This window comes from Anoplophora glabripennis, unplaced genomic scaffold (assembly GCF_000390285.2).
Source record: "Anoplophora glabripennis isolate ALB-LARVAE unplaced genomic scaffold, Agla_2.0 scaffold421, whole genome shotgun sequence".
Classification (NCBI taxonomy): domain Eukaryota; kingdom Metazoa; phylum Arthropoda; class Insecta; order Coleoptera; family Cerambycidae; genus Anoplophora; species Anoplophora glabripennis.
This window is the reverse complement of record NW_019416614.1, coordinates 430,146-455,092: the sequence shown is the minus strand read 5'-3', so window position 1 is coordinate 455,092 and position 24,947 is coordinate 430,146. Positions and strand designations below refer to the sequence as shown.

General features: G+C 34.7%; 2 protein-coding genes and 1 pseudogene across 2 annotated transcripts; 2 read left to right on the top strand and 1 right to left on the bottom strand.

Annotated features, from left to right (window-relative positions):
• Positions 1–18,584: 18,584 nt before the first annotated feature.
• Positions 18,585–19,550, bottom strand: LOC108908826. Its single transcript, XM_018712972.2, has 2 exons — positions 19,276–19,550; positions 18,585–19,125 (listed from the first exon to the last, which is right to left on the bottom strand). Exon 2 carries the CDS (start codon positions 19,110–19,112, stop codon positions 18,645–18,647), a length of 468 nt encoding a protein of 155 aa, XP_018568488.1. The 5' UTR covers positions 19,113–19,125; positions 19,276–19,550; the 3' UTR covers positions 18,585–18,644.
• Positions 19,551–20,047: 497 nt separating this feature from the next.
• Positions 20,048–21,758, top strand: LOC108908825. Its single transcript, XM_023455092.1, has 2 exons — positions 20,048–21,373; positions 21,426–21,758. The coding sequence occupies exons 1-2, from the start codon at positions 20,048–20,050 to the stop codon at positions 21,756–21,758; spliced, it is 1,659 nt and encodes a 552-aa protein (XP_023310860.1).
• On the top strand, positions 21,650–23,247 carry LOC111691774 (annotated as a pseudogene).
• Positions 23,248–24,947: the final 1,700 nt, after the last annotated feature.

The following is a 24,947-nucleotide window of genomic DNA, read 5'->3' as shown; positions in this document are numbered from 1 at the left end:
ACTCCGTCTAATGTGAAAACTCCAAACGAATATTTTGCTAAATATTTGGATGATGATTTTTTTCAGTCCGCTGCATATTTCACGTCTCAATATTTCTTGCAGAAAAATGCAAAAGAAACGAATTTTACCCCCCAAGAAATAAAGAAATTTTTTGGAATGAATGCTTTGATGGGATGTATTCATCTTCCACGAATACATATGTATTGGAATGAAAAATTTAAATTCGCATTGATGGACGGCATTATGACGCGACAAAGATTTTACATGATACGTGTAAATTTACATGTTCTGGACAATCTTCGCGTACCAGACGATGAACAAAAGAAGAACAAATTGTGGAAAATACAGCCTGTAATCGATCTTATGCGAAATCGCTGCAGAGCCATTGAGAGAAGACAGCCTTTTCCATTGACGAACAAATGATTCCATTTTAGGCAGATGTCCGGTTCGACAATTTGTAAAGAACAAGCCAAGACCGGTGGGGCTTAAGAATTTTGTTGTTACTACATCGGATGGACTGGTATTGGATTTCGAAATCTACCAGGGTAATACCACTCCACTAAAAAATAGAGAGCTGGGATTAGGCCCGTCAGTAATTTTGCGCTTGGTAGAAACATTACCTGAAAATAGTTACTTATATTTTGACAGATATTTCTCCACAGTTGCTTTGATGGACAAATTAATGTCTTTAAAGATAGATGCAACTGCTACTATTATGTCCAACAGGGTGAAAGGCTTCGAGTTCAAGAAAGATAATGCCATGAATCGGGGAGAGTCAGAAGTGGTCGTCAGAACGGATGATAAACTTTGTATTACAAAATGGAAAGACAATAAATCTGTATTGATGATATCCACAGCTTTTGGAAGAGAGCCTGAAACTGAGGTAGGCAGATGGAATAAAACAGAGAAAAAACGCTCAGGCATATCATGCCCTGCTGTTGTTAAATCTTACAACGAACACATGGGAGGTGTAGATGTGTGGGACCAAATGATGGAGTACTATCGTTCCTTTTTTCGAACCCGAAAGTGGACGGTCAAAGCTATATTACATTTATTTGATTTGGCAATAGTAAACAGCTGGATGGAGTACCAAAAGCTTCGAGGCAAAGAAATTATGGATCTTCTAGAGTTCAGGCTTAGTCTTGGAGAGTTTTTGGTTGCAGGTACAAAAAAGCGTGTTTTGGACGAAACCGATGAAGAAGAAAATATAGAAGATGAAAACATCAATCAGGGAAATGAAAGAAAAAAGAGAAGAGTACCTTCAAATCTTCCCTGTGTGGACAAACGCTTTGACGGTTTTGAACATTGGCCAAACAATGAAGAAATGAAGAATCCGGTTAAATGCAGGTTAGAAGGGTGCGAAAGTCGTTCAAGAATCCGATGCATTAAATGCAACGTGTTTCTTTGTTTATCCAAAAACAAAAACTGTTTTACTTCATTCCATACAAAGTAATAAAAAAATTTCACAATTGTGTTTTTATATGTTCACTCCCAAGAGCCATAATTGTGAACCCCCTAATAAAACAAAAAAACACTTTTGAATTTTTTTTTACAAAATTTACGTGGCCTATTTACGTAATTTATCGGTGTAAAATAAATATGTACTGTAAATTGAAATTTTTTATCTCGGTACTGTAAGGGGTATGGTAGATTAAGGTTGTTTTATACACTCAAATATGTAAATAGAAATTTTAAAATGACAAATAGAGGCCGAAAGTTAATTATATGGAGAAATAATTAGGTTTTACTTCTATAAATTTAATTTTAAAATTATGTTTATGGATTTCAAGTTACTAAGTGACTCCTAGACTCCTACTTTTTAGCGTTTATTGATTCGAGTCCTAAATATATTTTATAATAAAATCTAAACCATTCCAGGATAATTTATAGTTTTTCATTACACCCCAGGATTAAAATATGCCAAGGCATTATTATTATTACCATTATTCTGAGAAGGGAATATTAGTTACAACATGTGCTTTTATAAGTGCATCTGGTAACACTATTCCACCAGTCATGGACTTTCCACGAGTGTACTTCAAGGACCATATGCTTGTAAGTGCCCCATTTGGTACTTTAGGATTAGCCCAACCTAGTGGCTGGATGACAGGGTCTCTGTTTGTTGAAGTTATGAAACATTTTATTCAACATACTAGTAGTTCCTTGGAAAACCCTTCATTGTTAATTTTTGACAATCACGAGAGCCATCTCTCACTTGAGGCTATCAAGCTTGCCAAAAGTTCTGTTGTTGAAATATTAACACTGCCACCACACTCAAGTAATAAATTGCAGCCTCTTGACGTGGGAGTATTTGGACCCTTCCAAGCTTACTATCGTTTTGTTCATGATTCTTGGATGACCCGCAGTCCTGGGAAAACGTTCTCCATTTATAACGTTGCAGAGTGTGTAGGAATAGCGCATGCCAAAGCTATGACTCCAGAAAATATCCATGCAGCGTTTAAAAAAGTAGGGATTTGTCCATATGATGGACATGTTTTTACAGAAGTCGACTTTTTACCTAGTAAAGTTACAGATCGTCCTGATCCTTCAAAAGAAAGTTGTTCGCCGACAGATGTGGTATCACCTCAGTCATTGGTGGCACTTGATTCAAATCAACAAGCATCAACAAGCGCTTTCATTGCGCCACAAGAATTCAAAGGTTTTCCTAAAGCTGGAAAGCGTAAAGGAAATAGAAAAGTTAGAAAGAAAGGTAAATGCTTCACACCCACAAGCACTCCTGAACCTAAGATTCTGGAGGAATCCAGAACTACCAATCCACCAGCAAATGTTGTTAAGAAAGTAAAACGAACTGTTTTTGAAGCATCTAGCCCTAAAAAATGTTCAAAAATTCAAACATTTGATTCTGAATCCGACCAAGAAAACACAAATGAAGAAACCTGCCCAAAATTTGAAGAATTTATTGACCAGGAACCTCGAAAGGGGGATTATGTGCTCGTTGAGTTCATGAAAGGCGTTTTTTATATTGGTCAAATTCTAACAGAGGAAAATAGCGACAAAGAAGTGGAAATTTTCTTTTTACGAAAATCTATAAAAACAAAAGGATTTGTCACACCCCAAGCAATTGACGTTTGCTTAATTAACAATAGTCAGATCATTATGGTTTTACCCAGGCCAACACCGCTTGGTAGTACAAAACGGCAACAGTCAGCTCTGTGCTTTAATATAGATCTTACAATGTATAATATATGATAATATAAATTAGAAAATATTCTGTAGTATGAATAAAATATATTTTTATGATTCTAACACATCTCGTTTTACTTGACCCTTTTAAGCAATAAAACCATATGTTTCATTCTTCCCCAAGTTCTGTCTCATTGTTCCCTCGGCTGGGGGAACAATAAGACATTTATCAATTTAAAAATATATATATCTGTTTTCAGTTGCTAGAAGTGTAATATTAAACAAAATTACGGTTTTTTTAATGTTTGAATAAAATGTCATCCACACGAATAAAATAACATGAAATTACTAATTGAATAATTCTTCAGAAATGAGTTAAAAGAAAAGTGTCTTATTGTTACCCGGTCTCCCCTACACCTAATATTAAAATTGAAGTTTGTGATTGACATTAAAAATAGGTTTTGTGTGCTGTAAATAATCATGTTAATTGTTTAAACTTTGCATGGTGGTCTAGCTAAATTATTTGTTTCAGTCGAGTACATGACGTTAAATAAAAATCTGCGCATGTATACTAGTAATTTATTACAATGACGTCTATGAACTGGACATCTTAAAGTTGTTTGTTTGTTTTATTCGTACTTCATTATATACTTTATGTTTTAATTTTTGTAAATGCATGTATCCGTGTTACTTGAAAATATTTACTATTGTAATTGAAAACTTTGTATCAATAAATAAAAAATAAAGTATTTTATTTACTGATGTAGCTAATTTAGAATATAAAAAACTTTTGAAATATATGCCATTTTAACGATATAAGAAATATTCAGTCAAGTTATATTAAATACTGCTTTTGCCTGTTTTAAAAATTAACAAAATAACTCAATGAAGTGATGAGATAAATTATGAGATGTATAACATCTTTCTAGTGTTTCACAGTGAAAATAGAAGATAAATTTAAAAATGTTCATGTAAAAAAAAAACATCCTACAATAGAGGTAGTGAATCACTTGCTCCTGAATTTAAATTTAATGCCAAGAAAGCAATTTGTAGGTAATAGAAATTTACGTTTTTATGTTACATATTACTTATATCTTTACCTACCCAGCACCCCTATTTGCTCTAATATCCTGTATTATAGTTTCATTATTACTCGCAATTGCGCAACAATTTTTCACTACAAAACACCTACTTATAGTCTCTATTAACACTACCAAAAGAAAACCATGCAAAAATTTAGATGTAGTCAAACTGCAAAATTACCGGTAGTTTTTACAATTTTATTCAAAGACGTCTCTATTCAGGTATATTAAATTAGCGAGTCCGGTCCTGGCGGTTTGTCCAGCAAGATGGCGGACACCAAGACAAAAGATCAAAGGTGCCACCTGAGAGATTCACTGCTGTATTTTATCTATGCTGTGACGTCGCTGCGAACAAATAGATCTGCATGTGGTTAGTATTGTGTCCAAAATGGCTCAAATAATATTGTCCTTAGCAAGAAATTAGGTGTAACAGCTGAAAAACCATCATATTTCTATGTAGATGATGACCTCATTACATTTATTTTTGATGTATCCCATCTCGAAAAATCTGTAAGAAACAATTTTCAGAAACATATTTTTGCATCATCTGTTAGATTTTTATAACAAAAATAAACTGTTGCATAATATATTAGTCCATAAACTCACAAACGGTCATATACACCCATCTATACCCAGAAAAAATTAAGGTACACAAGTATTAAGTAATACTACTGCCTCGGTTTTATATACCTATATCACTTGTAACTCCTTGCCGCTTGAAGGTTTAGCAACAGCTGAGTTTATTGAAAATATGGACAAATTGTGACATTTTTAACTCGAGTAGTTTCTTTTTTAAATATGAAAGTGTTAAACAACCATGGTGAAAGTGTAACAAACGTAATAAAATTTATTAACGGGTAACAAATAACCATCAATGGTGTAGCTACTTATTCTATGGCGTTTTAAAATTTAAGGGGCATGACTATTTATTAAGAAGACGGATAAATCAAGATGCTTTAGAAAACTTTTTGGATCAGTCAGACAGCAAGGTGGCAATTGTGTCCATAACACCAAGCTCGATACGCTGGAGAACTGATTAGCTCTACTTCAATAATGCAGATGGAACCATCTAATACAGATAAATCACGAGTAGTTTTGAAAGATCAGAGTTAAAAATTTATTGATTTGGAAAATACTCTTTAAGATACATTGCTGGATATGTACTTAAATGAAAAAATGCTTAGAAAAGCATTCATGTGTCATATGTTTATTATATGCCAACACTCATACAGATCTTGATGAAACTACTTTCTTTTGTCACTTTAACGTCTATGACAATCAATCTTATATGTTTGGGATTTGTGTATGGCAAGCGATGAATTTTTTAATAACTTAACAGTTACGGAAACTTATTTTGAAAATAATTTAACAAATTTTGCCAACAAAGATAATATTGTCAAATCATATGTATCTCACTTTTTAACTATCAACTTCAAGCATCCGTTTCTTCTTTTCCCATGATGTATTTTATTAATTTATATGCTAGAATGAGGCTATTTTATACATTAAAATTAATAAACAGAAATTTTACTAAAAATTTTTTAAAGTTACCAATGAAAAAAGTGTCTGGGGATATATAGGGAATAAATTATTTAGACATGAAATTCAATTATTTTATTAAATTTCTAAATTAGTTTTTAGTCAAATTTTGTATAATATACTTTTATTATATTTTGTAAATCTCCAAATAAATAGTAATATGCGTTTATTAATTCCATTTCCTATCTTCCTTAAAATTTTAAATTAGTTTTACCGAGTTCTTACAAAAAAATACTTCTCTTTATTGTGTCTACATGACAGGATATTCTGCTGCGCTTTAATAGTATGGAACGTCAAAAGAATGTTAAAAATGTTTACAATTTGTGTCAAATGTTACAGGACCGGAAATTAGCAGTGCTTTGCAGGTTTATCTTAATATTTTTGGAACTACAAAAAAAATTATTTCTGATCGAGGCACTAATTTTACCGATAAAACAGTCAAAAACCTATTGTCAAGCTTAGGAACTGTACAACACCTAATAGAAAAAAGTGCTCAACGCGGTAATGGGCAGGTAGAACATTGTTTCCACAGTTCTAAATTTATTAAGAACAGAAATTAACAAGTCAGAATGGTTGAGCAGTATCCTAAATTGCAAATGACCTTGAATACCACAGTTCATAAAACTACGGGGTTTACACCTTTGTATCTTTTAACCGGACAAGAGAAGTCTTGTTGACATTAATGCTTTAATTGATTTTGCTGCCAATCATATCTAACGGTAGTTTGGGAAAAAAATCGTGGCCACAGATTTGAACGAATTCAATAGAGAGCGGGAGTATTCCAAACAATTATTTGGCAAGACTTAAAGAATTAACAAAACGATAGAAGTAGGAGATCTTGTATTCCATCCCTCTGGACACTCGCATCAGTCTAAACTAAAGCGTAAATATGAAGGTCTGTTTGAAGTATTGTAGACACTACCGAATGACCAACTACAGCTTAAGAAATTGATGACCAACCGGAAGAGAATCGTTGCAAAGGATATGGTCAGGATCTTGCCAGGAGAATTTTCGGAATGACCGATTATTTGTCTTGGTGAGTGTTCTATAGTTTGGTAAAATGGCTCGTGTGAGCATTTGTGAGCATTCGTTGTTTGTTGTGTGAGACCTGGGGATCGTCCTGTATTATTTAGTTATTTCCATGTATTAAAATAACGAAATCCAAATTCAGGTACTATTATTTTCTCCTAATCTATTAGTATAAACTTATTTTAGATTGAAGTGTATAAACGAACGACTGCAAACATTACTCAAGAAAAAAAATAATAAATTGTTTTCATCAAGTGTGCCATAATTTTATTTCATCCTTGCTGACTGATAGTGATACCTTTGATTTTGGACTATACTTTCAAGAACATTAAAAAAATATTCAGAAATGCGCTTATTGCTAGCGTCTACAATGTGGTGTTAATACTATATACATGCAAGTAGAACGCATGCATCGACCCTTAAAATATATTTACTTGAATTGAAAAGATGTAAAGAGATTAAATTAAAGCATTCACGTTTTAATGAAATTTGTACGTGCCCAATTATTTGAAAGAATATTTGTTAACAATAAAGGTAAAATACTGATTTTTCAGTATATCTACTGATATGTATGGAAAATCTACCGAATTATTAAAATTCAGTGTAATTTCTTTTTTTTTATTTGAAATTTCTAGTCACATATTTTATTGGGACTATGAAGTCGTATATTACAATTTGGCAACCAAGCACCAAGCCTAATAAGACCATTGACCTTCATACTATACTATGGTTATGGTATGGTATAGAATTCAGTGAACTAGAACTAGACTGATCGGCTTTATGACTTATGACAGATGACAGCGTAGGGACTAGACAGTAGGTTAGTAGGTATTTGTGAATCTATGTTTGTTATATTATATACAAATACATAATTACAATCACTCATTTATCTATTACGATATTTTGGTTTTAGTTCTTGCGACGTAAGCAACGAAGACGACAGAGATCCTTCTACGAAGAAGAAAATGAAAAAGAAAAAATGAATAAAATATAAAAAACAATGGGAGCAACAAGAAGAGCTTAAAAGTTGGCTAACCAGTGATAAGATTGAAAACTCGGCTTTCTGGTAGGATTTGTAATAAATTCATATCAATTAAATCAACAAGGCGGTTGGCACTTATTCGTCACAGGGGCAGTGCACTTCATCAGCAGTTGTCAAAATCTACTAAATGACAACCGACCCTAACACAGAAAAAATGTGATATGTGGCAGCTTTTATATGTGAACATAACCTATCTATATAATAAACGGTTTGGCTTTAATAACCAAATTTTAATCCAAATGGCTTTAATCGATCCTTCAACAATTCATAATAAAAGACCACCCAGCATTATACCTTTAGCAAGGTACTCTCCAAATTTAGTTAAGGAAGAGGATTTACAACAAACAATGAGTGTAGGTTACTTAAGAATTCACCCGTTTTAAGCGATACATCCCAAATCAGCATAACTGCTGAAGAATTCTGGGGAAGCGTTAGCCTGCTTTGTCATGGGGATGATTCTTTAATCTTTAATGTAAGGCTATATTTGCCTATATCTCTGCCTAGCCACTAAGGCTATACATATTGAATTAGTTTCCGACTTGAGTACCGACTGTTTTTTAATAGCATGCTTAAAGAGATTTGTCGCCAGAAGAGGCAAACCGGTTACAATCCTATCAGACAACAGGAAAAATTTTGTAAGGACTAATTGAAAATTACAAGAACTTTATACATTTTTCAAACAGAACGGTGACAAAATTATAAATTCAATATATTGAGTGGAAATTCATTCCACCGCACGGTCTCCTAATTTCGGAGGTATTTATGAGACGGGAATTAAAGGTACGAAATTCCATATGAAAAGGGTCTTTGGTAACGCTCATCTCACGTACGAAGACTCTATTCTTAACTCTCGTCCTTTGTGCCCACTCACTACTAATCCAGATGATCCAAGTCCACTGACACCAACTCATTTCTTGTTTGAAGATCGCTGATATCAAAACCAGACCTAGATCTAAAGGGACTACCAGAAGGTTATTTGAACAGGTACAAGAGAGAGATTGCAACAATTATTTGCAACACTTCTGGTCCCAATGGATACATCGGGGAGCCGTGTTAAATGACAACATTTCGAGGCATTGTTAAGTATCGGTTCTTTAGTCATCGTTAAACAAGAAAACACACCATTAAAAAAGAATCTAGGGCAAGTAATTCAACTTCACCCAGGAGCAGATGGTGTTGTGCGGGTTGTGAGTTTAAGGTTAAACCACAGCATAAGGGAACCAACAAACGGACTCGGGCAAATAGTTTCAGACGCGGAGATATACCGCGCACCTTTCTCGACATATAGAGCACCATTTTATTGTTAGTATAATCGAGCGTTTGTTGGAAATGACGTACGTTGGAAACGTATTCAGTATTGTATTGTTTGTATTCGCGAAAATGCCTTTTGTGACGCGTTGTGCAGCCAAATGGTGTATGAATACATCGGAAACTTGCATCTATAACTTTTTTAAATTTCCTGATGTAGATGCCGGGTGAGTAGCTATAAAGAGGCATATACCGAAGAGGGGTGAATCGCGCAACTTAAAGGCGAATAGAAACAAAATTGAATACTAAAAGAAAAAATTCCTTATGCTGTCAATTTGCAACTTAAAGGCACGGAGTCGGGTCCATAGACACTACCGGTATATAGCAAGCTATGCGCAGATACGGTTTTGAATTTGCCAAGCGGCGACCTGTTATACTGTCGTTTCAGTCAGCTGTTCGAATTTTGTGGGTTTTCCAACTGGCAAAACTTTGGTTCGTGAAGTACGAGAAAAACAGGTGAGAGCCTTCAACTCTTCTCCAAATATGCGTATGTGTGTCCATTTAATAAATTTATATTGAGATTTGCGATGTTATTCCTTTTTTTTTGCAATGCTTATTACTAACTTTAACCTCACTTTTTTGTTAGACACGGGGTGAATAAAAACAGGTGTTTCTATTCACCCCATTGTTTCTAGTCACCTTAACTTGAATGAGTTTTTTTGTCCGCCGCCCTAAATGACATAAGACTATATATGTCCTACAGAGACGCAAGCAAAAAACACAAAATTCAGTACTCAGTTTTGTATAGACGGAGTAAAAAACCTAATATGAAACAACAGGGTGGACAAACTGTTCTAACAGATGGTTCTAACACTGTTCTAATAGATGAAGAAGAACAATTACATAATAGTGAACCAGCTAGTCGCATGTTCAGAGTGGGGATATCCAATGGACCATTATGGGTTAAGAATGATAGTGAAATCCTATCTTGATAGAAGAGGAAAAAGAATAAAAAAGTTTAAAAATAACATGCAGGGATACGAATTTGACTACCACTTCATGAAGCGTCATAAAGATTCATTACGGACTAGAATATGCCAAAATATCAAGACGTCACGTGCGGAAGTTTCACCTGATGTTATAAATGATTATTTTGATCATTTGCAAGACGTCTTTAAGAGATGTTCCTCCGAGCAATATATTTAACTACAACGAGACAAATATATCGGACGATTCAGGTCGTATAAAGGTTATCTCAAAACGGGGCTGCCGTTACCCAGAAAGGGTTTGTAATTTTTCGTATGAAACTCTGTAAAATGAATGTTTATAAATAAGAAACGAGCTGTCAATTTTTTAGATGTGTCTGTTTTATGTAACCCTTTTATGTTGGTTGGAAATAAAGAATTGTAAAAAACACGGTCCTTCGAACTTTCTAACCCCACCAAGAAGTCAATGTGAGGAGAATCCCCATATTTGTTGGTCCTTCGAGCCGGATATTTTATTTGATTTGTTTCGACAAGAATGCGTCAAGCGTAAACAATATGCCAATGTGCGTTGTAGACGAGAGAAATCAGACAAAATATCCGGCTCGAAGGACCAACAAAAGTGGGGATTCTCCTCACATTGACTTCTAAGTGGGGTTAGAAAGTGAAAAGAAGTGTGAAAGAAAAATTAGAGTTTGCAGTTAACGTTCTGATATCGTTTAACCAATATTCATAATTATTGTTTATTGTTATAAACGGATCCTATCACCGAAAAAACTTTTAATAAGTCAGCTAAATTAAGATTAGCTGTTACTTCAAAAAAGGTAGTTTGCACTTGTAAAATGGCAGAGGCAACTACTTATTGGCACGATATAGTCAATGTTCTCATTCTGATCCTGAGATAGAGAAATGGCTAGAAGACCTAGTAGAATTGAATGGCATAAAGTCAGTGAGTTTAGAAGACCAGAAAAATTTAAAAGAAATATTAGCTTATCAAGGTTTTGATGCTAAAAGAATAATCTCAATGTTAAAATCAAATTATGATGAATGTATGGAAACTACTAAAAATAATTTAATAACATTTACTTTTAAAGTTCCCTCTACTGATGGAGAAAAAGATATTTTAATTACTAATCATGAAAGATTATATAAAGACATCAAATTTCTTAATACATTATTTTCAATTAGAGAAAATAATATAACAAAAATCAATGATAAGAGTTATCCTGAATTACATGATGTAATTGAAATGTATAAAGAAAAACTCTGTGTGAATACTGATATTCATCCTCCAAATACTCCTTTATCACTTTATCACTATATTATTATATATTTATCACTATATTGATAACTCTTCCTAGAATTTGTGCTGGATTTCCAACAGTAACTAGTTTATTGTACAATGATGGTGTTGGTCAATTAATGGTAAGTATGTCTGATCTAGGAATTGTTGGTGATATATCAAATGCTATATTGACACCATTATTCACAGCATGTTTACCAAGACAGTTAACGAAACAAGGTGATAATAATGCTAATTTATTATTTTTTATTGTTCATATAATTATTGATGATGTGATTCATAGAAAAGAAAAGAGTTTTCACTAGACCTATAACAAAAATCTGTCCTCTACCCTATCAAAATGATCATTAAAAAAAACTGCTCTCTCTTGCTAAATTTCTCTTTTTCAATTTGTACAATCCTCAATTTTCTGCTCTTGTTGAAGTTCACTACTTCAAGGCGGGGAGAATTCCTGTATTAAAAAAGTTACCAGGAAAAAATATCTGATTGGAGACAACCTATCCGGCCACTTTTCTGCAAATACAGTGAGGACTTGTTAAGAACAACATTTCATTCATTTTTCTGCCAGCCAATTCGACCCATCTCACACAACCCCATGATGTTGCTTTTTTTCGACCGTTGAAGGGAGCATGACGGATAATTCTTCAAGATTGGAAAATGAACGAGGGAAGAAAGTCGTCCGGTATCCCTAAAGATAGATTTCCTCACTCATCATCATACCAAGTTTGCAACATTCTTGTAAAATGATGAAACCCTTCATTGATGCTGAATTAATAAAGGAGTGTTCGTTTCAAAATTTCTCAAATAGTAAACAAACAATGGCAGAACTAAAAAAGCTTACGCTTTCTCAATCACCACCGCGTTGAAGATATTTCAAAACTCATGTCCCAGGAACTAATTAACAAACTGAAAAATTGCAAATACTTCAGTCCTGCGTGTGATTCCAGTACGTTAAAACAACAATGGAAAAATGCAATTGGAAAATGGTTAAATAGACCGGAAAACATCAATTCATCCGTAACAACATTAAATTTTTGCAACTTGTTCCAAGATACGTTAAAAGCTAACAACATAGCTCCGCATATCATAAATAGATTTCGGAAATGCGGCTATTTCCATTAAATCCTGATAGCGTTGATTTTACAAAATATGTGAAAAACGCACTGGAAAATCAATGGACAAATTCTGTTGAATTAAAAGGTATTGCCTCTGAAGAAGCCAATTTGACAGCTAGTGATTTGGAAATTTCAATAAGTTATTAAAAAAATAGAACCCCAGTAGTATTCTTATGGACCTAACGTTGAGGTAATTTACAAATAAATAAATAAACTGAAGGAACGGCAAGATATTGAAATTGGTAGTATTCTTCCTTTGGACAATGTGACAATTTTCCCTGTACAAAATATAGTAATAGAGAACAATTTAAATATGCTGGAAGAAATGGTAACAGGTCGCAGAATTTGTTAGATGATTAATAATGTCAATGCGAAAGCAGACCAGAAGCCGGAATTTTCAAAATTTCAAATTGAGCTATAAAATCTGTTCCACAAAATTTAATTTCAATTCTGGAGCTCAAAATATGCAGTGACATATTAATACATAAATCTTATTTTATTAACAGTAGTGAAAAGTCTGGAACTTTAAGTGGCCGAAAACAAGCAAAGTCACCTTAGATGTTTTGTATAAAATTGAAATACATTAAAATATAAATGTAATGTTTAACATTGATTGATTGATTCAATAAGAATATATAAATTTACCCTGATTAAAATTACCTTGATCTTGAAAGTGTGTATCTATCTTATCCTATTGTGCTGTGCGCTACATCAACTCCAAGAGCTGACAGCGAAGTTGAGAGGATAATACTTTCTGCCTTGACGGCTTCAACTGACGACGAAAATCGTTGGGACGAGGTTGTAATTCAAGTAAAGTAAGGAATTAATTCAACGGTTAATTCTACCACTAGAAACTTTCCATACGAGATCAGTACACTCGAAAATAGGGGGGTTGAAAATTTTTGTGACGATTTGGGCATTTTTTGCTATAATAAATGATTACCTTATTAGCCACAAAATGTCAAATAGGAACGTCACCATATAATGCATCCATTAAAACTACAAACCTGGAAAAAGAAGCCAATAATAACGATGTGGAATTGTCAGTCAGAAGTGAATGTGTATAAAATCGGAAAATGAGGGAGTGAGGTAAGGGAGTACTGCACAATTTATATAATTTGGTGCATAAATACAGGGTGAGTCAGTTTTTTGTGGTAGATGTGTAAAAGGTAATAGAGATTCATTTTTTAATAAGAAAAGTTCTTGTAAACGTAGCTCTTAAAACGCCTCATTTGTGAGACATAGGGCGTTGAAAATAAACTTTTTTAAGAATTTTTTTTTAATATCTTTAAAAGACTTACTTTGAAGGCAAAACATATCATTGTGCGTTAACTGAAGAATCATATCATCTTAATTTTTGGTCAGATTTTACAACAAATGAGGGATTGGCAATTAATTGACAAAAATAGTGGACAAAACGTTACCGACCAATATTCGTTCAATAAAAGTCGACAGATAACTATTAAATCAGTTATATTTTTGTGGAATCCGCTGAAAAATATTGACGGTTTTAACTTTCTTTGTTTGAAAACTTTAAATCAAGATAATATTGAAAATTTGTTTGGAATTATTCCACAACATGGTATTTGCAATAATAATCCTACATGTCATCAGTTTATGCTACTTTAAAAACAACTATATTAAATAATTTCAGTTCTCCAAATAAATAAAATTCTAATTGCTTAGTCACAATTGCACTCCCCTTGCAGATGTAAAGACACCGTAATTTGACAGCGACTTATTCTACTCGCAAAACCATAAGATGGTACAAAAGAGTAATGTTGTATAGAAATAGAATCAAATAACTAGTAATATATTGACTATATATTATCTTACGCCGTTTTGTGTTTGTAATTAAAATTAATGAAGAACTATTAATCAATATAATTCGTGATTATCCACATCTTTATTTGTTGAGTGATAGAAATTATCATGAAATTATCAACAAATGAAAGAAAATGCGAATCAGTGTTAGAGTATGCAAGACAATGTTTATCAATATTTTATGCATTGGGCAGCATCTAAAAAGGATAAGCCTTTTGTTGATAATGAAGAAAGCAAGAGAAAAAGTATAAGATTAGAGAATGAAAAAAGTTGCCTTAAAGATTTTTTCGACACATCGACAAAGATGAAGTCCCGTTATTGTGGGGCATCCTCCACTAAACTATATTTGGAACAAATCTGGACTTCCAAGCATTCTCTTTATCAGGAATATGTAAAAAATTATAACAAAAAATACTGCACCATTGTCTATAAAAATCATTCACGACGCATTCCTTGAAAACAATTTAAGTCTTTTCAGTTCAAAAACAGACCAATGCAACCTTTGTGTTAGCTTTAAGGCTGGTAATACATCAGAAAATAAATATAATGAAGATATAACCAGAAAAAATTAAGCTCGGATGGAGAAAAATGAAGATAAGGAGAAATCGAAGCTTGAGATTTTGATTTCTCGCCAAAAGATTTGGTCAATCCTCTTTTACTCGGATAAGATACGCAGACGTGCAAAAGAAGCTCCAAGCGGCACCCATATTTGGGGCCCTGGGTGTAAACCAGCAACTGGCCCACCCTGGGACCACTACAAGAGCACTTAGCAAGGACGGATATAATGCTTTTGCTATAGCAATAAGAAAGCTGGAGGGAAAACATCCTGGTTTGCGACCAGACATACAGGAACTGTTTTTAGGTCCAGAGGCCGCGTTCAAATCTCTATCAGACGATATCCTACAGTGTACGCATGGACAGGGCAGAAGCGATTGAACAGCGAAGGAAATGCTTCAAACCCTATAATGCATATGTGGCTTTCCTTTTGGAATGGATCACTCAGCGTCTCATCATTTCTCGGAGGAGCCTCATCTTCTCAAACAACATGGGTTATTTTTTTGGGCCTTCCCCTCTGTCCGAGGTCAGACACTAGCAATCCAACAATCACGCTGGTCACCTGCAAGCCGGCACCTCCTGCTTCAGAGCCACCTTTAAAGCGACGATGTAAGGAGGTACAGATAAACGACCCACGAAAGCAGCACCTAAATGTAAGCAGTCAGATAGTGGTGATCGGGGCGGATCTCGCAAAAGAGCCTCCACTTACAGCAAAGCAAGAAAGCAATAGCAGTTCAACTTTCAGAGGTGACCAGTTGATAAAGTTCACGGGGGTGTGGGAGAAGTTAGGAGCTCTCAAGGGGATCTTAAATATAGTAAAGGAATATTCAATCTCATTTATATTAATTAAAGACACCCTTAGTCCCCTTTTCCATAACCAAATCCAGATGCTTTTCCACGCCCGGGATGAAGGAACAAATTCAAAGAATGGTAGAACAAGGAATTCTAGCAGCTTCCAATACAGCTACGAGATTCCTCTCCAAGCTATTCCAAGTCCAGAAAGCGGATGAAGAAATCCGGCCGATTTTCAACCTTCGAGAGTTAAACAGATACCTTCAACCCAAAAAGTCTTGCATTTCAAGGTTCCCAGCTTCCTACAAACAGCGGATTATACGGTGAAATTGGATCTAACACAAGCTTACTTCCTATAAAACCTCAACAGCATAAGATTTCTCTCCCTTATCAACGATGGAAGAGTGCTCCAGATGACTTGCTTACTTTTTGGCCTCTCAAGCGCTCCTCTCACCTTTACAAGGTCGTCAAATTGGATAGCAACCCCGGTAAGCTATTCACGACTTCTTTTTGAGAAGGTACTGCAGAAGAACTGGTGACGACGCGCGGTCTACCCAAAGGGGGAAGGGCAGCAGTAGGGACCTGGTGAAACGGGCAAATGGAGAGGGTCGGACCGGCACAAAGGTAGAAATAGAAGGTAATATCATATTTAGTGGTCAAGCTTAGGCACTTTCACTTCTATTTCTTTGTTACCATGTGCTTTTTGATGTTACTATTTATTTTTTGTTTTTGATATATTTTTAGTTTATTTTTCGATATGTGATGTTTTTATCTTTGAAAGTTTTTTTCTGTGGAAAAATCCATTTTGATTTTTTGTTAACAGAAAAGATCCATATGGCATTGTATAAACGTGTGTGAAGTAAGCTTTGTAGTAGTAAGTAGTAAGTAAGAAATGATTGGTAAAAATGTGACACAACGTGAAAGAGATATTAGGGCGGATGACGTTGAGGAAGAAAATAGTGGTGAAAAAGAGGTAAAAATAACCCACAGTCAGGCCATAAATGCAGTAGATACTGTGTTGTGATATTTTGAGCAGCAAAAAGATGATGTCAGCATTTTACTAAATTTAAGAAAAACTATAAAATCAAGCTTGTTTGAAAAAAAAGTGCAAACAAAACTTACAGATTTTTTCACTATAGAATGTCTCGGGTTAGTATGCAGTTTTTAATAACTTTATGTGAATCTTCAGTTAATCAAAGATTAAATAAAGGAAGGCCTCAAGTTCCTGTTAAAATTCAATGCCTTGTTTGTATATGGGTACTAGCAAACCAAGAAAGTTATCGGTAATTTTAGGATGGCGTTATTTTCATATTTATATTTTTTCATATTTTTAGGTCCATAGCAGACAGATTTAACGTCTCTAAAAGAAAAGTTTTTTTTCTGCCTTACTCGAATATGCAAAATAATCAATATGAAAGGAAACTTATTTATTACATGGCCACAAGGGAATGAATTAAATGTTATAAGAGATTTTATGGTATTAGAAACAAGCATATGTCGAGAACTAACTTAGTACTTACCTATTTTACTGTTTTAGAGAAAGAAGTCATTTGCTGGGGTCTTAGGAGCCATAGATGGCTGCCACATTCTTATATGCCCACCCAAAAGAAAATTCATTTGCTTACTTAAATCGAAAAGGTAAACCTTCCATTATCCTTCAAGGAGTATGTGACTCAAATTGTATTTTTACGGATTGTTACATTGGATTTCCAGGATCAGTGCACGATGCACGAGTATTTCATTCTTCACGAATATCTAGGATGTGCAATATAAATGAAAATTTTCCTGAAAATTCGCATTTATTGGGAGACTGCATAATCAACACTTATTAATTCCGTTTCGTGATAATGGGCACTTAAACCAACGGCAANACTATGTGAATCTTCTGTTTATCAAAGATTAAATAAAGGAAGGCCTCAAGTTCCTGTTAAAATTTAATGCCTTGTTTGTATATGGGTACTAGCAAACCGAGAAAGTTATCGGTAATTTTAGAATGGCGTTATCTTCATATTTATATTTTTTCATATTTTTAGGTCCATAGCAGACAGATTTAACGTCTCTAAAAGAACAGTTTTTTTCTGCCTTACTCGAATATGCAAAATAATCAATATGAAAGGAAACTTATTTATTACATGGGCACAAGGGAATGCATTAAATGTTATAAGAGATTTTATGGTATTAGAAACAAGCATATGTCGAGAACTAACTTAGTACTTACCTATTTTACTGTTTTAGAGAAAGAAGTCATTTCCTGAGGTCTTAGGAGCCATAGATGGCTGCCACATTCTTATATGCCCACCTAAAGAAAATTCATTTGCTTACCTAAATCCAAAAGGTAAACCTTCCATTATCCTTCAAGGAGTATGTGACTCAAATTGTATTTTTACGGATTGTTACATTGGATTCCAGGATCAGTGCACGATGCACGGGTATTTCATTCTTCACGAATATCTAGGATGTGCAATATAAATGAAAATTTCCCTGAAAATTCGCATTTATTGGGAGACTTTGCCTACCCTCTAAATCAACACTTATTAACTCCGTTTCATGAGAATGGGCACTTAAACCAATGGCAAGTACACTATAATAAATGTCATGTCAAAGTAAGGTGGAGGCGGCTGAATTACCTTGAACTGCATAACACAGATAATCTTCCATTTGTTATATCAGCAGCTTGTATGTTACATAACTTTTGTATAAGGCAAGGGGAAGATATTCCATTACAAGAAGGAGATAATGGACAACATGAGATTATAATAAACCAACACATTGATGAGATACATTGTGAGAAATAATGGGGAATATTTTGTAATGTAAAAATATTATTTATTTTATTAAAGTTTAAGAAATAAACTTCTTTCTATCAGCAAAAACTTTATTTTATATTTTATTTAATGTACAATAAAATGTCTATGTTTATTGCCACAATATCTATTCAGAAATGAAATGTTAATTAAGAAAAAGAAAAAAAAGCACTTGACTCCTTATTTACTTTTCGCCAGTAACATGATTGACCAGTTTCTCCAGAAGGTTATTGAATTTAACCCGTTCCTTCATTTCCTCTTCATGCTGTTTTTGTGATTGAGCCACAACAGTTTTAAGCAATGCTGTAACGTTATCAGTAGTACACTTTCTTTTCGGTGGTGGTGTTGGACTACTTTGTCCTAAACTCTCTCTTTCGGCTTCAGAAGTATCAGATTGTTCTAGTTGATTAGTTTCTGTGATTTTAATGCCCTCAGAAGTTGTTTTTTCGAGAATACCATTACTCACTATTACTGGAGGAATGACTGCTGGGTTATTATGCATCAATTTATCCATTAAATCAAAATACTGCCAATTTTTCCTATTCGTTCCTGTATGACCATGGTGGTCTTTAATGGATTTATATGTTCTTAACAATCTTTTCCGCTTATTTTGGATGTGGTCAGATGAATATTTGTACGACTGTTGTTGCATATTTTTAGAGATTCTGCAATCAGAAATTATTAGTTGTCAGGATTTATAGGCTGGACTGTATTGAGCATACGCAGCTTGAGAAAAGCATTATAATTTCCAAACTTCACATGCTCAATACGTGTCAGTTAAGAATTACAAGCCTACAAGTCATATTAACACATACTTTAGCCATATATGTCTCTTGATGCTATTTTTCTTCTGGAAATTTTTTTTGTATTCGCGATATTGTTCTATTAAAAATAATACTGCTGCATGCGACCATTCCGTTTTCTCAAGTTGTTCTTCAGTAATGTCTTCTTCGGTCACATTGGTCTCGGGAGCATCTTGTATATTTTGATTATCAGCATCTGTGAAATCAATATTAGGTAACAAATTTATTAGATAACACTAATATCAGTATAATCATAAACGTAATTAAAATATTGACTACTTACTAGTTTCTAAATAAAGAATATTAGGGGAGGGTGGGTAGGAATGGGTCGCAGGAGGAATGGGTATGCCTTATTTAATTTTCCAGAACGAGCCATATTTGGAATGGCTATTGATCAATAGGTGGCGGTACTTGGGAGCTAGAGTTGACGTTTGTTCGAACATCGTTGAAGTAGAGTATCATTTGTTATCGAGACACGTGTGTATTTGGATCGTTAAGGTAAATATTTTCAATTTACTTTAATTTGTAATATTTTCGTTCATATTTAACATTAGTTAGGCAAGTATTTTTTTCTTATAAGGCATGCCCTATCGCCTACTAAATTCCACTACTGAATTATCATTACCTAACCTGAATTTCTCAGTGCACGTGTTTGTTTACTGAAGGATGAACGCAGGAGGATTGTGTCGCTGGCTTGGCGGAGGATTGGGTCGACCCATTCCTCCTAACAATTAGCGACCCATTCCTCCTGCTGATATATATTTATTTTTTTTTCGTTGAGCAGATGCCTAGGATTTGGGTTAAGAAGACAGGACGTGTTCGAAAAAGTTCTGAGGAAATTAAGGCTGCGGTCGAAGAAGTGAACAACGGTTCTTCCATAAAAGAAGTAGCTAGAAACTTCAGCATTCCTTTTTCTACATTACAAAGACATGTTGCTCGTGCAAGAGTGCTTGCAGATAATGAATCATTTGAGTGGAAACCAAATTTGACAGTTCGGCAAATTTTCTCAGCTGAACAAGAGCAGATGATGGCTAACTATTTACAAAAGTGCTCAAGAATGCATTACGGTCTTACCTCAACCGACACCAGGAAATTGGCATATAAATACGCTAAGGCTCTTAATCTCAACATTCCTAATAAATGGGACGAAGAGGAAAAGGCAGGACGAGAGTGGCTATTTGGATTCCTCAGAAGAAATCCTAATCTTAGTTTGCGGACACCAGAGGCAACTAGTCTGAGTAGGTCGACAAGCTTTAATAAGCATAATATCGGCCAATTTTTTGATAATGTGCAAAATGTTTATGAACGTTTTACAATCAGTGCTGCAGACATTTGGAACTGCGATGAAACGGGCTTGACTACTGTGCATAAGCCACAAAAGGTGCTAGCAAAGAAAGGCCTAAAGCAAGTTGGCCAAGTTACTTCTGGAGAGAGAGGCCAGCTAGTAACAATGTGTTGCTTCATTAACGCCGCTGGTAACACAGTTCCACCTGCATATATTTTTCCGCGTCAAAGACATCTAGAGATTATAGGGCGTTCAGCACCCACTAATAGTTTGATATTGGGACACAGCAGTGGATGGATGACAACCGAAAATTTTATCAAAGTTTTTAATCATTTCGTTGAACATGCCAGGTGTTCCAAGGAAAAGCCCGCTGTTTTATTTTTAGATAATCACGACAGCCATGACTCAATTGAAGTAATCAATGCAGCAATGAATTCTGGTGTACATCTCATCACTTTTCCTCCTCATTCAAGCCACCGTCTGCAGCCTTTAGATGTGGCAGTATATGGACCCTTGAAAACGAGATACAACCAGGCCTGCGATGATTTTCTAGCATCCAACCCAGGGAAACCAATAACGATTTATAATATCGCTGAATTATCGCAAAAAGCATTTGTTCAAGCCTTCAGCAAAAACAATATTATGAAAGGCTTTGAACGTACTGGAATATGGCCTCTTAATAGGAATATATTCTCAGACGATGAGTTCTTAATGGCTTCTGTTACGGATCGCCCATTACAGAATGAGGCTGCTCAAGTGCAACACACCAGCTCTGAACCTCCATTTCTAAGGCCAAAAACTCCACCTCCTTCAACAAGTCTTCAAGTGAGTATTTAAAAAAAAACAAATTTATCATCAACTCATTTATTATTTCTAGATACTCTCACCTGAAGATATTGTACCCTACCTTAAAGCAGCTCCAAGGAAAATCTTTAAAGGTGGAAGAAAACCGGGACGTACCAGAATAATGACCGATACGCCCGAAAAGGAAGAAATAGAGGAAAGGAAATCAAAAAAGGTTAAGTTGCGTTTACTGGATGAAGAAAAGTCTGAAATAAAAAATGACGAAGAAAAGANGGACTGTATTGAGCATACGCAGCTTGAGAAAAGCATTATAATTTCCAAACTTCACATGCTCAATACGTGTCAGTTAAGAACTACAAGCCTACAAGTCATATTAACACATACTTTAGCCATATATGTCTCTTGATGCTATTTTTCTTCTGGAAATTTTTTTTGTATTCGCGATATTGTTCTATTAAAAATAATACTGCTGCATGCGACCATTCCGTTTTCTCAAGTTGTTCTTCAGTAATGTCTTCTTCGGTCACATTGGTCTCGGGAGCATCTTGTATACAATACAACTTCGACAGTCCGGACATGCGCCAGTCCGGTCACTCCAATAATTCGGACGCTTCTACATATCGGACAATTTAAAATTTTTACCTCTACAATCCGGACAAATTTTTTTTATGCAAGAATAAATATTAAAATTCGAGGGTTTCCCGTTTTTTACTCGCATGTTCTATCATTATCTCGCTCTATCATTACTTCAGTTTCGGTTCATTCTTTCGCAAGCTTGTTTGTCTAATTCCATTCCAAGTGCCATGTTTTTAAATAATAAACGCAAACATAAAACACTAACCTTAAAGAAAAAGTGTGATATTTTACAAAGTCTTGATGAGGGAAAAACTATTAGGCAGGTTGCCGAAAAATTCCATGTTCCTAAATCAACGATTTGCGACATAAAAAAAATAAGGAGAAAATAAAACAATTTATTTCGAATACCTATAATGGACCCGGTAACATTTGAACCAGAATAATGTAATAAACCATTTTCTTAATATGTATAATTTTTTTTAGGAAATAGAAAAGTTATGAAAAAAGCAGAAAATCCAGAGTTAGAGGAAGCGCTTTATACATGGTTTTTGCAACAAAGAAACAATCATATCCCGATTTCCTCAGAAATTTTAAAAGCAAAGGCCAAATTCTTTTATATAAAGATGACGGGGAAGGACGATTTTTCAGCGAGCTCAGGCTGGTTGGATAAATTTAAGTTACGGCATGGTATTCGTATCTAAAAATTTGTGGTGAAAAAGTTTCCAGCGATGAAAACGTCGTGGAGCCTTTTAATAAAAAGTTTGCTGACTTTGTTGCTGAGATGGATTTGAGTGAAGAGCAAGTTTATAATGCAGACGAATCTGCTGCTTTCTGGAGAGTGTTGCCTGGTAACACATGGGTGCATGCAACGGAAAAGTCTGCCCCAGGGAGAAAAATTTCCAAAGATCGTGTGACATTTATGACATGCTCAAATGCTGCAGGAACACATAAACTGCCTCTTTTGGTTATTGGCAAATCTGCTAATCCAAGAGCCTTTAAAGGTTATAAGATTCCAGTGGTATATAATGCAACTAATAAAGGATGGATGTCAACGTCCCTTTTCTTGGACTGGTACAAAAACCATTTTATTCCAGAAGTAAAAGGGTTTCTAACACAGGTTAACAGACCACTCAAAGCATTATTGATATTAGATAATGCTCCTTCACATCCTAAAGCGGATGAAATTAATTTTGACCCAAATTTCAAAATTCTTTTTTTACCACCAAATTGTACGGCAATCTTACAGCCTCCTATGGATCAAAATTTAATACAAAACGTAAAGGTTACTTACAGAAAATGATGATGTCTACGTGGTTAAAGTTTTAAAAATGTTTAACCTTAAAAATGCTGTTTATTTCTTGGACTTAGCATGGCAAAGCATTAGTCAAAAAAATATTCAGAAAAGCTGGTCTGTATTGTGGCCAAGGACTGCATCGTGCTGGGATGATGAAGATATGATACCGCTTCAGGTTCTGCGTCATGAACTGCAGTCTGATGGCATCTATGATGATATGAAATCCATCCAAAATATGATTGGAGCTATGAATTTCAGTAATGACATAACTGAAGAAGATACCAATGATTTAGCAACTGGTGCAAATGAATTTTCATTGGATTTTTCCGATGAAGAAATAATACAACACGCTAAACGAAATGAATCGTCAGTGCTGCTTACGGACTCTGAAGACGACTTTGTAGTAATGGATGCAAAAACAAAGATCTCTAATGCTGCTGCAAAGAAATCATTTTCAGTTTGCGTTCAGTGGGCTGAGGAGAATAATTTGGATATGCAGGATATTCTATTGTTAAAGAGACTACAGCAAAAAGCACAAATCAACCACCTCAACAAAGTTAGTCAGCACAAAATAACTTCNTATTCATAATAGTAAAATTTTGAAAAATGTCACGCCTTGAAGGAAAAACGACCCATTCCTACCCACCCTCCCCTATTATCGTCCAACACTACTCGTACAGATGCTGCATTTTCTGGATTAAAGCAGCGATGATACGTTACGTCTTCTAATACTAAATCGGCTTTACAGTGTCCACATTTATACAAATCCATTGTTTTATATCTACTTTATAACACAAAATAAATTAATAACATATTTTGTGTTAATAACTTACAACCTAGACAAACGACACTTTACAATATATTTTTTTAGGTTAGAATTATGTTCAAATCCCATGCACCTACTCGATACCCGGTGCATGAAAATCGTATTCGAACGAGTCGTTCGAACTTTCTTGTGAATATAAAAACGGACACCAACTTGTTCAGACTGCATTTAAAAACGCAATTTTTCAAGTTCGAGTACTCGAACACCTATTCGAATAGTTTAAAAACACGCCCTTTAGATTTGTCAAAGGCAGCATTATAGACGTTGAGCCACAGAGCACGTGCGGTTTCCTTCCGCGAGAGTAAATGTAGCCTACCAATTTAGATTCGTCATGAAGGCAGTATGAATGATACTTTGTAAAATTCGGTAGCGTTACGACCTCACAAAAATGGCCGCCGGGCGGAAATCGTAGTTTAACAATCTAAAGTCTGGTTTCATTTGTAAGGAGTAAAAGTATCATAAGAATTTTGATTTAGCATAAAGCCAGGATCAATGTTTGGAATGACACTGTGTAAAAATTGGTAGCTTAGTTACGTTAAGTCACAAACATGGCCGTGGAACGTCTGAAGCGCATAACTTTTCTGCCATTAAAGCACATCCTATAACCAAATGATTATCTCAAAATAAATCAGAGCTTATTAAATTTCTGACGCAGGAGTGGCAACAATCAAAATACACTCACCGGTTGGGGGTTCAGAATTATGTTTGTGACTTGTGAAAACCGCTGCTACCAACTAACATTAAGTAACGCAACAGCAGTGCTACCATTGAAATGTTCTCATGAAAAAGGATACAATATACATGTATATTGCTCCACGCACATCATGCAGCTAAATCTGAATTTAGAGATGTAATTATTCGCTGTGAAGATACTGATGTCGCTGTTATAACACTGCATA

Excerpts from the sequence above, each read along its gene's own strand:
- LOC108908826 (XM_018712972.2), bottom strand. The coding sequence starts at position 19,112 with ATGCAACAACAGTCGTACAAATATTCATCTGACCACATCCAAAATAAG.